Source organism: Haliotis rubra, unplaced genomic scaffold, assembly GCF_003918875.1.
Source record: "Haliotis rubra isolate DU_JTF1 unplaced genomic scaffold, ASM391887v1 Scf639, whole genome shotgun sequence".
Lineage (NCBI taxonomy): Eukaryota > Metazoa > Mollusca > Gastropoda > Lepetellida > Haliotidae > Haliotis > Haliotis rubra.
In genome coordinates this window covers 501235-516307 of record NW_025767345.1, presented here as the reverse complement: position 1 = coordinate 516307, position 15073 = coordinate 501235, and the positions used below count along the sequence as shown (strand labels likewise).

The following is a 15073-nucleotide window of genomic DNA, read 5'->3' as shown; positions in this document are numbered from 1 at the left end:
TGGTGTATTACATAATACTTTTATTTAAAAGAAATACAATTTACATTGAGTGTTAAGTGATATTGCTTTTGTTATACACAATATTGATTCTAAGGTTTAAATATGTGTTATCTCATGATATATTTTGCATATTGTTTCAGGGATGTCCACATGACACGATCCCTAAAGGTCGTTTCAATGAACGAGAAATGTGCCCAAATCCGGGCACACCTCCAAGCAATCATGGAATTGCTACCTTATTAAGTAAGTATTTTTTTTTCCCCTCTTTCTTTTAACAGCAATAACATCTCTTTAGGTTACTGACTGACGGAATGACGAATTGAGTAACTGAAATCATACATGGTTACAATCGTTCAACTAGACAGTTTGATGTGATTGAAAACTTACTGACTCAAAGACAAACCATTTTGTTCATTGTATAATCATCACCTACATATGTAAAATAAAATTTTCTTCTTTTTTTTCAGAACGACGGACAAAGGCAATAGACTTTATTATATAAGAATGTATATTCTTTATGCAAATGAAATATATTGCAAATAAAATAGATAAAGAAAAGAAAAGCAAATGGTAGAAAAAAAAATACTGTGTATGTTATTGTGATTCCTAGAGCTTAATAAGGCATCCAATTACATACATAGGATTGGTTTGACCTCATATCGCCTACACCACTATTTCGCCTACAGCTTATATAAACATCCTGTCAAATCCCATCTACCCTGTTCAGGGACTGGAATGGCCCTATTCCACTGTAGTTTCATCGAATGCAACTAAATGGGAGAGAAGACTATTGAGAAGTTACTATTGATACATGATTTGTTTTAAGTATACAGTGAAGGATATTAGTGAAGGGGGTTATGCTTACCCCTGGGTGAGATAATCCCATTGTTTTGATTAGAATTAATACTTCAAAAGATTTATCTTATAAAAGTAAAAAGATTATAATTAGGTCTGTTGTGGTTGCAATGAGGGGTCATCTCAACATAATTTTCTCAAAGTATATATACATGCCACTGATCTTTAGTCGGTATCAAAATGGCAAATCTCCAGAGAGCTGAGTTCGTGACTTCACAGAGAGGTGGACAGCAGTTACTGTATGCAGGCTACCGGTACAGGCTCAATGTCAAGCGACAGGTTGCTACACACTGGAAGTGTGTCCTCACAGGATGCAATGGTCGCAGCAGCACCATCGGAGATCACGTAGTGTCCTCCACTATTCACAGCCACCCACCCTTTGAGAATGGAGAACACATCCGACTCGTCGCCCGTGTAAAAGAGCGTGTAAAGACTGACATCTCACCGGTGCTGCAGATCTACAACAACGAGCTCGACCTCCTTCATGAAGATGATGCCGCAACTGCACCCACGTACTCTAATATTCAGGCCGCACTGTACAGACACAGAGCCAAGTCCATCCCACCACTGCCTGAGAGCAGGGCTGGCGTCACTCTAGAAGGAATATGGACCCAGACCGATGATGGCCGAGAGTTCCTCTGTGTAGACGACGGTGAAGATGACAGACTTTTGCTGTTTGCTACAACCGAGATGCTGGAATTATTGAGCGACGCTGACATTCTCTTTATGGATGGTACATTCTTTGTGTGTCCTAACCTGTGGCTACAAGTGTACATCATTCATTGTCTGGTGAATGGTAAAATGTTTCCTGTCGCTTTTGCGTTGCTTCCCAACAAGACCAAGCGGACGTATGTTAGGCTTTTCACTTTGCTGAAGGATATTGTTGTGAGACGACTTGGCATCGAACTTTCACCAGAAATATTCCAGATCGACTATGAAGCAGCAGTTATCAGTGCTATTAGTGAAGTCTCAAGGTGCAGCTTTCCACCGGTGTGAAGTCTGTGATGCAGTTCCTTGATGCTGTTGGCCACATCCTCAAGCTAAACTGAGAACTCAATTCAATCAAACTCATAACTCTGTGTGCTCCTGATGACAATGAAGTGCTTTATTTATTTTAATTTAAAATCAAAGTTATTAATGTATTAAAGTAATGTGAATCACATACATTTGTTTGTTTTTCTTATCCCTTAGGCTGGTCCATTATTCCATGGGTAACATAGGCAGGAAATGGTGTGCAATGGTGCATAAAGTTGTTTTGATAAGACTGTAGGCGAAACGGTGATGTAGGCGATATGAGGACAGGCCATAGGATTAACCTACAAACTGATCAACCCAAGAACAAGATAATGTCACAGGATCTCTCCAAGAGGAAGATGGTGGATGTAAGTATGGTTTTTATGTTGTGTACACGCAACAGCGTTAACGGGTGCACAAACTAACTCCTCGTGTTTAAACCAAGCATTTGACACGTGTTTCTGTTTATAACTTCGACTCCAGGAGTGAGTGATTAACACTGTGTGTGGTGATTCAACATGCCTTAATTGGCGCGCGTTCATTCAGGAATGTGAGCGATTTACTTGGTGATTCAGCCCTCAATGGCGCTCGCTTTGAGCAATGACAGCAAAAATGTTACTTGGTGTGTAAACTGTACTGTTGGCGTGAAGTCACCCCTAAGTGGAGACACAAGTGATAACCTCAACACATTGTGGGAGGGGTTTATATAGGTAGAATTGAAAGCGGATGAACCTAGTTTAGGTCAGTGGTCAAGTGAGTTCGGTAAATGCTCTATGCTGATTGGTACAAAATAATGGCGTGATGTCATGGTGTGATGCTATGATGTGTCATCCGTTTCCCACGGTCAATGACCACCCAACAACCACCCCCCCCCCAGTCAGCGTGAGTCACTCCGGTTCCGTTTCCCACGGGTACAGGGTCACTGCCCCTGTGAAATGAGGTCAGCCAGGTTTTCAATTAGGTCACCAAAAATGTATTATAAACCCGTTAATGAACTCCATTGTTCAAAATGCAACATTTGGCTGTATCCATGAGTTTCACACGTTTTGCACCTGCATTCCCTGTACTCTGGCCCTTTCAAGACGGCTCCAAAATCGAAAATTCGTCACTTGGGGGAAATGCCACTCTTAACGCAAGACAACAGGAACTAGGCTATTGGAATGCTGAATCAGGGTGCTTCACAAGTGGCAGTCGCCTGACACTTTCATGTTCATCCATACACTATTGCTCATCTCAGATACCTTTTCAACACCACTGGAACAGTTGCCGATCGACGACAACCTGGTGTGCCACCTGTGACAACCGCTGCTCAAGACTTCAGCACATGCGCATCAGGTTCCAGACAGCTGTTGATACAGATAAGGTAACAGCAACGTCGTATCAGCCCACAAACAATCCGAAGACGCTTGGCTGCTTTTGGTACACGCTGTCGTCGACATTACCAAGGTCAGATCGTACAGCATTGTACTTGCCAGACAGCGATGGGCTGCTAATGAGGGTTACCTGGGTAAAACTCCATGGCGTGATGTCATCTTCTCCAATGAATCCTGATTCAACCTCAGTTTTCCTGATTGACGTCACCGCATTTACCCACGTAGAGGTGAATGTTTTGCCCGTAACTATCTATATTTGGTCACAGTTGGTGTTGGTTCAAGGCTCAGCGTTATGTTCATTGTTCATGGCGTCCGTGGACAGCTGGTCTCGTGGTTCTGGTAGCCGTTTACCTCGAAGATGGAAGCCGTTCACCGTGATATCCTGAGGAAGAATCACTCAGGCCTAGTGCAAGCAATACCGCGTGTAGAAGACGTGGTCGACAAACTGATGCAGTTTAAAGTCCTAACGTCTTTAATGGAGGCTGACATTATCGAAAAACCACAAACCTCCTTTGACCGGGTCAGAGCTTTATTAGATACCCTTCCCAGGCGAGGACCTCAAGCTTACTCCCTCTTCTGTAAAGCTTTGGAGGAATGTGGAGAGATACAAGCTATGACATTGTTGGGACTAGAGACAGAGCTACAGGACCCCCATTGTCATACAGACTTAGGCAATGACGTATTTGTGACGGCCAAGATGTGGAATGGAGAACTAGGAATTCATGTAAGGAAGGATGATGTGTATGCCAGTGGGAGAAGTTATCCTACCACACGCGGTATTGTCCTGAGTTTGAAACACTGGCTGGAACTTTGTGGAGTCCATTTCATGCTTCAGGAGGCCATCCATCAAGGAAGGACCCATGATTATGCTCATGTGGGTGCCAATATGTATGCTACTTTGGATCCAAATGGTAGCGTGGATCTACGACAGTCGGAGAAAAATGAACAACTGGGAAGAGTGGTACCTACGGCTAAGGGTATCTTGTTGTCCAACAATGGCAGAAACTGAGACTGTTGTGATGGCGTGGTTCCCTGTATGGGACAAGAGGATCATCAAAACCAGATGGGAGCTTTAACGTGTTCCTTCTGTAACCCCAATGACTATCAATGTTGGAGTAACTGACTATTTTTCTCAGGATGGAAGTCTCCCTTCAGTAATTTTCATTCATGCACATTACACATAGATAATCGTATCTTCAATCGTACTGAACAATGTTACATGTATTCTAAGGCAATTTACTTTGGTAATCATACACTTGCAAGTCGTATTTTACAAAAGACTGTTCCGGCTAAGCAAAAACGTCTTGGGAGATGTGTGAAAGGCTTTACTCAGAAAGTGTGGGACACTGTTAGTCTTGATGTTATGACTAAAGTATTAATGGCTAAATTTTCCCAGCACAATGACTTGAATCAGATATTGATTCAACCCTACCTTATATTTTCAGCAATGAAAATGCTCAAGATGGTTTCGAAAATATGCATAGTTCATTTATTTTATACTTTCAGTTTCATAGCAGTTCATTGTTTTGTATTTCAGTATAATGTAATCATAAAGTGTAAGAGAAGTTTGTAATTTATGACTTCTGTATAAATTAATATCTGTAAATAAGGGTACTGTCTGTGGAGCAAGGGCTCCGCAGTTTGGAGGACACTATCCTCCATATCTCCAGGACCCTGGAGGATCTTGAAGTTATAATATCTTTTAAATTTTACATAAGTATATGTTTATTGTTAGGTTTAAATTTTACACAAATTCTATTCTAATTGGGTTTTTTTAATACCTCAACTGAATATAATATAATTTCTTTACTGACCATAACTTCATAGTAATTCTAATCAATGTATGTGTGTACCTTTAGATATTTGACGAATATTATTTTTTTACATTTCCAGAATCAACATGCTGATACCAATACCTGGTTTTGATGTGAACCAGTTACAATAAAAAAGGGAAAAAAGAAAAGAAAAAAGATGGTCCAAAACAAAGAGGGCCCAAAAGGCTATTGATATTGGAGCATGAAGTGTTGTAAAAGGTAACACACACCCAAGCCTGAGTATACAACACAATTGCCAGCGTTCAAAGAGGGTATTGACCCTGACCTTGGATATTAACCTGAGAAGGTGCACTTTAACCTTTCCATAGCCGAGTGTTAGACCTAACCTCAGATGACCTTGACCGTCAATAAAGGTTTAACCAAATCCAAATCCAATGACAATTCACATAGGACAATGGCACTGGATGTTCACCTTAGGTTACCTTGACGAGGCATGGTCACTATATAACCATACCGATAGCATCAGGTCAGCAAATCATGATGACAATGTGCCAGGTCAGCACGTTATCTTAACAATGTGCAAGGTCAGCACATTATGTTGATAGTGTGCCAGGTCAGCACATTATGATGACAATGTGCCAGGTCAGCACGTTATCTTAATGTGCAAGGTCAGCACATGATGGTGACAATGTGCCAGGTCAGCACATTATGATGACAATGTGCCAGGTCAGCACATTATGGTGACGATGTGCCAGGTCAGCACATTATGATGCCAATGTGCCAGGTCAGCACATTATGATGACAATGTGCCAGGTCAGCACGTTATCTTAACAATGTGCAAGGTCAGCACATGATGGTGACAATGTGCAAGGTCAGCACATTATGATGACAATGTGCCAGGTCAGCACGTTATCTCAACAATGTGCTAGGTAAGCACGTTATGATGCCAATGTGCCAGGTCAGCACATTATGATGACAATGAGCCAGGTCAGCACGTTATCTTAATGTGCAAGGTCAGCAAATTATGGAGAAAATGTGCCAGGTCAGCACATTATGATAACAATGAGCCAGGTCAGCACGTTATGTTAATGTGCCAGGTCAGCACATTATGGAGAAAATGTGCCAGGTCAGCACGTTATCTTAACAATGTGCAAGGTCAGCACATTATGTTGACAATGTGCCAGGTCAGCACGTTATCTTAACAATGTGCAAGACAATGTGTTGACAATGGTCAGCACATTATGGTGACGATGTGCCAGGTCAGCACATTATGATGTCAATGTGCCAGGTCAGCACATTATGATGACAATGTGCCAGGTCAGCACATTATGATGACAATGTGCCAGGTCAGCACGTTATCTTAACAATGTGCAAGGTCAGCACATGATGGTGACAATGTGCAAGGTCAGCACATTATGATGACAATGTGCCAGGTCAGCACGTTATCTCAACAATGTGCTAGGTAAGCACGTTATGATGCCAATGTGCCAGGTCAGCACATTATGATAACAATGTGCCATGTCAGCACGTTATGATGACAATGTGCCAGGTCAGCACGTTATGATGCCAATGTGCCAGGTCAGCACATTATGATGACAATGTGCCAGGTCAGCACATTATGACGACAATGTGCCAGGTCAGCACGTTATCTTAATGTGCCAGGTCAGCACATTATGGTGAACCGGGGGATAACGAGTGTCAAAACAATCTTGACTCACTCAAAACATGTCTTGACTATTTCAATGAATGGGTAATCAGAACTATCACGTGGTAAATCTTTCGGGAATTCTGTCCATAGCCAATGTGAGTACAATTCCTAAACTACTGCTATAGTGAGTGGGTGGTATGGACATCACTTTTTTCCATTTCAACTGTCCTACTTGAAAAGCCTGAGCGATTGTGGCTTTGCATATGCGTTAAGAAATACACCAGCAGTATCAGGAGCCCAGAAATGTGCTGACCATCCTAACATCTAGAACTGCACCGTACTTCCGGTATACCAGTATTTCGGGATACACGTGTCAAACGTTGTCGGGCGGGCAAATGCTTGAACCAGCGATGACTGACTGGGTGTGGTTTTACAATTGCTTTTAGCAATATTCCAGCAATACTGTGGGCCTAAAAATGCGCGCTGTAGTAGATATTTTTAATGAATACCCATCCATCCATCAATCGATCCACCCAAGTATGATGAAATATGATGAATGAGGAATTAATTATTATGAATAATGAATGATACATTAATAATGCAGACGCACATGTTGCAATGAGAGAGCCGACCACAGCGCGAGTAGGTCACGCCTGTGTACAAACTTGTCCCCATCTTCCTTTCAGGGATTTCAACAGGCTAACCCATTGCCCTGTAAGTGTAAGTCACAACAGAATGTTGACAGAGATGGTGTTTTGCTTCACACAACGACAGACCGAACCAAATAGCTGTCTGCAGTAGCCACGTCCTCAGCCGCAGGGACAAATGTCGACTTGCGACATAATTGGACACAGTACACAGCCAGCTCACTGGCTTGATGGCGGGCGGATTTAGGTCACGACGACTCAACACACGAGTCGCGCTACTAAATGGTCGCCGCCATCTTACCCGGTGATATACACAGATAACTCCTTCCCCACCTCGTAGCCCAGTCCATACGATACATCACAGACGTGCACGATACAATACACGCGTGTACGATACAATACACGCGTGTTATACCATGCAAATACACACTGCAAATCCCGGCGATACGGGAATATACAACATGGCTGCCTCCTCCTTTGTCTAGTACTTACAGGCACGGGTTTGAGGCGGAGCGACTATTCATTGGAAGCCGTGAACCGTTGAATACTCGTGAACAAAACAAGGAGTGAAAGCAGTCATAGTTGTTGGTGTGACTACAATATGTAGGACCAGCCATTGCATCCTCAATGTAAATACTCGCTCCCTAGTCCAGAACACATCGCTCCCTCCCGACGCTCGCTTCAAACTGAATGGCAGCGTTGTCACGTGGTATATGTAATTAGCTAATGACGTGTTAGTTCAGTTTTAAACCAATAGCTGGAAAGGTCACTATCCCGGGAGAGCTAATTTCCCGGGAGTAGGGGAGATACAGCGAAAATTTACCGGGAAGTATAATCTATGTCGGGAGTAGATAGAACTATGGATAGGATCGTTTTCAAAACATTGTTAACAGAGTAAATTATATTTAGTAGCATGTACAGATTCTTCTAGAGTTGCTCATCTTCAGTGTATCAGGAGTTAATTTCGGGATAATATTTTTTCCAAAACATCGCTTGTTTATAACTTTATTTAAGTGGCGCGAGAAAATGTATTTAGTTAGAAAAACACAAGAGCATCTATTTAAGTTGCAAACTGACATCGAACCGTCATTCATATATTTTACCTCAGAGGCTGTTTCTTCCATTACACACAGTGTATTTGGTAGCCTAGTCTGTCTCACAGTCCCTGAACCACATTATTTTCCCTACTGCCAAGCCCCTCTCCACAGTGTTAAGACCTAAATAAAGCAAGTCTTGATTTCTTCAGGTTCAGAATCTTTGGTCTCCCTGGGGCTCCTTTTCAATGTAAATGGGCTTGTTTGTTACTATCAAAATTATATTCAGAGACTAAGCATTAGTCTATAGGTAGCCCTGCTCTAAGGCTGTACTGAATGCGAGTCGAGGTCAAAAGACCCTTGGTACAAGAGCCCCTCGACCAAAAAGCCCCTCGACAAATGACCAAAAATCCCTCACTTTATGTCTTAATGGCAAAATACGATTAAAGACCAGAAATGATTAATGACATGAAAAATTCATTGCTTCATAACATAACGATTCCAAGTAATATGGGAAAGCCTGAGTTTGGCTGTGAGAAATGTTTGTTTTGCAAAAAAAACCAATTTCCTTTATAAGTTTTCTCCATTTCCTTTACGTTGATGCGATACAATTCTTAAAATATTTCATAAAATACATATGAGCAATGAGAAGAGTTTATTATATTTTATAGACCATAAAAATCCTTTCGTTCTTCTTAAAATACTGAATAAAATATATAAGAGCAGTGAGATGTTTTCATTATTTTATTAAATACATGAATCCAGGGGCTTTTGACAGGGGTGCTCAAATTAGCGAGGGGCTTTTGTACCAAGGGGCCTTTGGCCGGTATCCACTGATTACTAAACCGTAACCTGACATCGCCAGCTGGAATGTCGGTGTCCTCGCTATCCACTCCCAGGATGCTGTCACCGTCGTCCTTTCAATGTCTGATTGATAATGACCACATACAGCTGGGAATGTTAGTTCCCAAGTTCAACATGGCAAATACAGATCTTCTGTTGGTTTCTTAGCTCCTGCTTCGTCGTGGTCAGCTTTCCTCAAGCGCTTCCCTTGTGTATTTGGAGAAGCTCACAGAAGATCGCCCTGCCGCGCCGTGTGAATGAGTTTAGTTTTACGCCGCACTCTGCAATATTCCAGCTATATGGCGGCGGTATGTAAATTATTGGTCTAGACCAGACAATCCAGGGATCGACAGCATGAGCATCGATCTACGGAACTGGGATACGATGACACGTGTCATCCCAGTCAGCGAGCCTGACAACCCGATCCCGTTAGCCGCCTCTTACGACAAGCATGGGTTGCTGAAGATCGATTCTAATCCGGATCTTCACGGGTAAGTAATTAAATAACAGGGTGATCAATATTAAAGTGGGCAAGTACGTAGATGAAATATTATAATTATTCGCTTTGGGTTTGTTTTTTTTTGTGTGTGTGTGTGTGTTGTTGTTGTTTTTTCAAATCATTCTTAGGTACTAATATGCCACATACAGTGTACTTATATGTGGCGAATGAATTTATACAACAACCGTTAACAGGCATCGCAGTGATGTAAGGGAGGCAACTCTGTTGACAAGACGAGGTTTGCTAAGTTGCAAAGAACGAAGATCCGTAAAATACCCGGATGGCGACACAACGTTCGTCATCATTGAGCAATGTTCCAGCAGTACGACAGTCTGGAGTCTGGACAGGAAAATCAAGTGATTGACAGCATGAGCATCCATCTAGGCAGCTGGGATACGATGACAAGTGTCAACCAAGTCAACGAACTTATCTGACCTGAAAATTGAATGGGTAACGGGTGAATTTGATGTACTAGGTATGAAATTTACACCAGATCTTGAAAACCTATCAACACCAGAAAAACACTGGAAGAAATAAATAGACTGCCCATCCCACCAGCAGAATTTATTATTTCGCTTGAAAAATTATTTTGTAAATTCATTTGGAATGATATAAATGATAAAATAAGGAGGAGTGTAATACAACATAATATGAAGAAGGGGATTGAGAATGATTGATACAAGTAGATTTATTGATGCTCTGAAATTATTCGACCTTAAGATTATATTTTAAAAAATGTGAAAATAAAAATCCATGCAATATACCTTTCAAAGATAGATTAATTCTGAAACTTTTATTGAGATTGAAAACCCTTTTTGGCATGATGTGCTAAAAGCATGGAAACTATTTCACAAACAACATTATGTTGACCCAAATATCATTAATGAAATTCTATCCCAATCACTATGGTTCAATCACAACTTCAAAAACTCTACATATTTCATAAAGAATTGGGCAGAGAAAGGGATTATGAAAATTAGGGATATATGTGATGAGAATGGATTTCTATCAATAGAATCTTCAAAAGAAAATTATCATATCAAAGGTACTTTTTTAGATTTCAGATATTTAGTGAACATAATACCTGAATCTTGGAAACATACTTTAAAGCACCGTCTCTTTATTCCAGTCAGTAATTTGAATATTAACCAATGACAGATAAATTTAGTAAAAGCATCAAAACGCTGCAGAAATTTTTATGACAAACTTATTTGTAATGATAAATATCCAAACATTTGTAATAAATGGCAGCTTTTATTTCCTGAAACTGGAACCCGGGTCTTCGGCGTGACGAGTCAACGCTTTAACCACTAGGCTACCCCACCGCCCCTTATATACAACATAAAAAGTATATACAAACGATATGATAGGCGCAATGTACATCGAGCAAGTTACATATTAAGTTATTGAAATTATTTCTTAAATAAAGCCATAATTATTTTACAAAAAAATTGAAAGTTTTCTCAAAGTTCCTAGTTTCTTGGTGTTAAATAGGATATTCATGTTATACATATTTGGTTTAATATAATAATACCTCTGGATCTATTTTTCTCTTTCTAATTCTAATTTGGGACATATAAATAAATAATGAAATTCGTCACCAATATCATTTAGGTTACACAAAGTACACCTTCTATCATTTACTTGGGCCAAGAACGCTAATCTGACCACCAGTCCTGTTTGTCGCCTCTTACGACAAGCATGCTTTACTGACAACTCGGATCTTCACGGATTACTTATAACTCGGATCTTCACGGATTCAGTTAACGCTACTGAACTCAGCGTAGCAAGACAAAATCGACGTAAACTCCTGTACATCAACACGTTACCAGTGTTAGACCACGTGTTAACAACGCAAACATGTCAGGTACTGATGGAACGCAGCATTTGGAGTTATCTCCCTTAGACCGTGTCTCAGATACAGTTGGGTCTGTTTGTTTGTTTGTGTTTCTGATTGTTGTGTAACGCCACTCGAGCTACATGGAAGCGAAAATGATACGATGACACGTGTGGACCTGACCAGACAATACAATGATCAACAGCATGAGCATCAATCGACTCAACTGGGTTGCGATGACACGTGTCAACCAAGTCAGCGAGCCTGACCACTGATCCCGTTAGTCGCCTCGCATGACAAGCATGGGTTACAGAAGATCAATTCTAACCCGGATCTTTTGTGACAAGCATGGGTTACAGAAGATCAATTCTAACCCGGATCTTTTGTGACAAGCATGGGTTACAGAAGATCAATTCTAACCCGGATCTTTTGTGACAAGCATGGGTTACAGAAGATCAATTCTAACCCGGATCTTTTGTGACAAGCATGGGTTACAGAAGATCAATTCTAACCCGGATCTTTTGTGACAAGCATGGGTTACAGAAGATCAATTCTAACCCGGATCTTTTGTGACAAGCATGGGTTACAGAAGATCAATTCTAACCCGGATCTTTTGTGACAAGCATGGGTTACAGAAGATCAATTCTAACGCGGATCTTTTGTGACAAGCATGGGTTCCTCAAGACTCGGATCCTTACGGGTCCAGTTTCATCTTGACCTACCCGGCCTTTCAGTAACAAAGAACATATAAATAAGAATACGTGTATATAATTCGACAGCCAAGGCGTAGATCTAGCCTGGGTATAACGACTTGCACAGGTCCACAACAACCAGTGCTAGTCACACGAGTGTTTGGTCCATAGCAACCAGTTCTAGTTACAAGGGTACAAGGTCCATAGCAACCAATGCTAGTCACAAGAATGTTTGGTCCATTGCAACCAGTTCTAGTTACAAGGGTACAAGGTCCATAGCAACCAATGCTAGTCACAAGAATGTTTGGTCCATTGCAACCAGTTCTAGTTACAAGAGTACAAGGTCCATAGCAACCAATGCTAGTCACAAGATTGTTTGGTCCATAGCAACCAGATCTAGTTACAAGAGTACAAGGTCCATAGCAACCAATGCTAGTCACAAGAGTGTTTGGTCCATAGCAACCAGATCTAGTTACAAGAGTACAAGGTCCATAGCAACCAATGCTAGTCACAAGAGAATTTGGTCCATAGCAACCAGATCTAGTTACAAGAGTACAAGGTCCATAGCAACCAATGCTAGTCACAAGAGTGTTTGGTCCATAGCAACCAGATCTAGTTACAAGAGTACAAGGTCCATAGCAACCAATGCTAGTCACAAGAGTGTTTGGTCCATAGCAACCAGATCTAGTTACAAGAGTACAAGGTCCATAGCAACCAATGCTAGTCACAAGAGTGTTTGGTCCATTGCAACCAGTTCTAGGTACAAGAGTACATGGTCCATAGCAACCAATGCTAGTCACACGAGTGTTTGGTCCATAGCAACCAGTTCTAGTTACAAGGGTACAAGGTCCATAACAACCAGTGCCAGTCAAAAGAGTGTTTGGTCCATAGCAACCAGTTCTAGTTACAAGGGTACAAGGTCCATTACAACCAGTGCCAGTCACAAGGGTGCTAAGTCCGTAGTAGTGAGTGAGTGAGTTTAGTTTTACGCCGCTTTTATCAATATTCCAGCAATATCCCGGCGGGGGCCTCACACAATGTACCAATGTGGGGAATCGAACCTGGGTATTCGACGTTACGAGCGAACGCTTTAACCACTAGGCTACCCCCTAGGTCCGTAGTAACCAGTTCTAGTCGCACGGTGTTTGGTCCGTAGCAACGGGATTAGCGGTAAAGGTAACGATTTGTCGAGAGCTGTTTTAGCTGCAGCTTCATACGTGGTGATTCTGGTGTCCCCCGCCGTGATACTGCTGGAATATTGCTAAAAGCGGCGTAAAACTAAACTCAGTCAGTCAGTCATACGTGGTGAAACCGATCTATATATGTCAGTATAGCATAACAGTGGTGAAACCGATCTATATATGTCAGTATAGCATAACAGTGGTGAAACCGATCTATATATGTCAGTATAGCATAACAGTGGTGAAACCGATCTATATATGTCAGTATAGCATAACAGTGGTGAAACCGATCTATATATGTCAGTATAGCATAACAGTGGTGAAACCGATCTGTTTATCTATATATGTCCGTCTAGCATAATATATATAGCATAACAGTGGTGAAACCGATCTGATCTATATATATAGCATAACAGTGGTGAAACCGTATAGCATAATAGTGGGTGAAACCGATCTGTATATCTTACTATATAGCATAACAGTGGTGAAACCGATCTGTATATCTCATATATGTATATAGCATAACAGTGGTGAAACTGATATATGTATCTATATATAACAGTCATATCTTACCATATCAGTATAGCCCAACAGTAGTGAAACTGATCTATATATGTCAGTATAGCATAACAGTGGTGAAACCGATCTACATATATATGTCAGTATAGCACAACAGTGGTGAAACCGATTTATATATGTCAGTGTATTGCATAACAGTGGTGAAACCGGTCTATATATCTCACTTTATAGCATAACAGTAGTGAATCTGATCTATATATACTGAACCACAAAAGAAATGTCGCACCGATAGGGGTTTCTTAAAGCACACACTTTAATTCACTCTAATTAACAATCAAAACGGAGGACTGAGTTCAAACTTGACAATTATGGTTAACACATGTTCGGGAAACACATTTAGAGTTCACACAAACAAAATCATCAAAAATGGTACCATTAAGATACCCCAAAGTCAGTATCGTGTGTGGCCTCTATGGGCATCATGAAATCGTTGCATCGTCTGTACATGGAATGAAAAGCCGGTCGATGAAGGTCATACACACTTGGGTCCATACTCTGCGAAATGCCAGATTGAATCTATCCGTAGTTGTCGGCCTTGGTTGGAGGCCATTCAGTCTTCTTTAAATCTCGTACCAAATATGTTCTACTGGACTTATACTCGGACTGAGTGCCAGATTTTGTAGGGTTTGGATGCCATGCTATCTTAGGAAGTCCAGTGTTGCTCTGGCAGTGTGGGCACGAGCGTTGTCTTGCCGGAAGATGTGATTTCTGTAACGTCGAAAATGTGGTACAACGAGGGTTCTAATAACTTAACCAATATAACGAGCAGCTGTCACGTCATTTCCTCATCCTGGACCAAGATTCTGGAACACCACGGTATAAACTAACTGGTTCACACCGATTGCACCCCACACTATGATGCTTCGACCACCCCACGTGTCTCTTTCAACAATACACTCATTGGAAAACATTTCTCCATTGTTGATAACACCAATTTCGATGTTGAGTTGCCCATTTTGGTCGGTTTCTGGCGATCATGAGTGGTGAGGACAGGACTATGATATGGTCTGTGACAGTAGAGGTTTCTTCCGCGCAAACGTCCATGCACTGTATCGGCACTGACGGGTCTGTTGTGCGTCCAAATGGTCTGCCGTGC

General features: G+C 41.4%; 2 protein-coding genes across 2 annotated transcripts; both read left to right on the top strand.

Moving 5' to 3' along the window:
- Positions 1–658: 658 nt before the first annotated feature.
- On the top strand, positions 659–1851 carry LOC124256769. Its single transcript, XM_046690732.1, has 2 exons — positions 659–871; positions 1384–1851. Exons 1-2 carry the CDS (start codon positions 812–814, stop codon positions 1849–1851), a joined length of 528 nt encoding a protein of 175 aa, XP_046546688.1. The 5' UTR covers positions 659–811.
- Positions 1852–3249: 1398 nt separating this feature from the next.
- On the top strand, positions 3250–4251 carry LOC124256767. The gene has a single exon (XM_046690731.1). It carries the CDS (start codon positions 3601–3603, stop codon positions 4249–4251), a length of 651 nt encoding a protein of 216 aa, XP_046546687.1. The 5' UTR covers positions 3250–3600.
- The last annotated feature ends 10822 nt before the right edge of the window (positions 4252–15073 follow it).

Excerpts from the sequence above, each read along its gene's own strand:
- LOC124256769 (XM_046690732.1), top strand. The coding sequence starts at position 812 with ATGATTTGTTTTAAGTATACAGTGAAGGATATTAGTGAAGGGGGTTAT. Across the intron at positions 872-1,383 it reads GGGGTTATGCTTACCCCTGG|GCCGCACTGTACAGACACAG; the intron begins GTGAGATAATCC and ends TCTAATATTCAG.
- LOC124256767 (XM_046690731.1), top strand. The coding sequence starts at position 3,601 with ATGGAAGCCGTTCACCGTGATATCCTGAGGAAGAATCACTCAGGCCTA.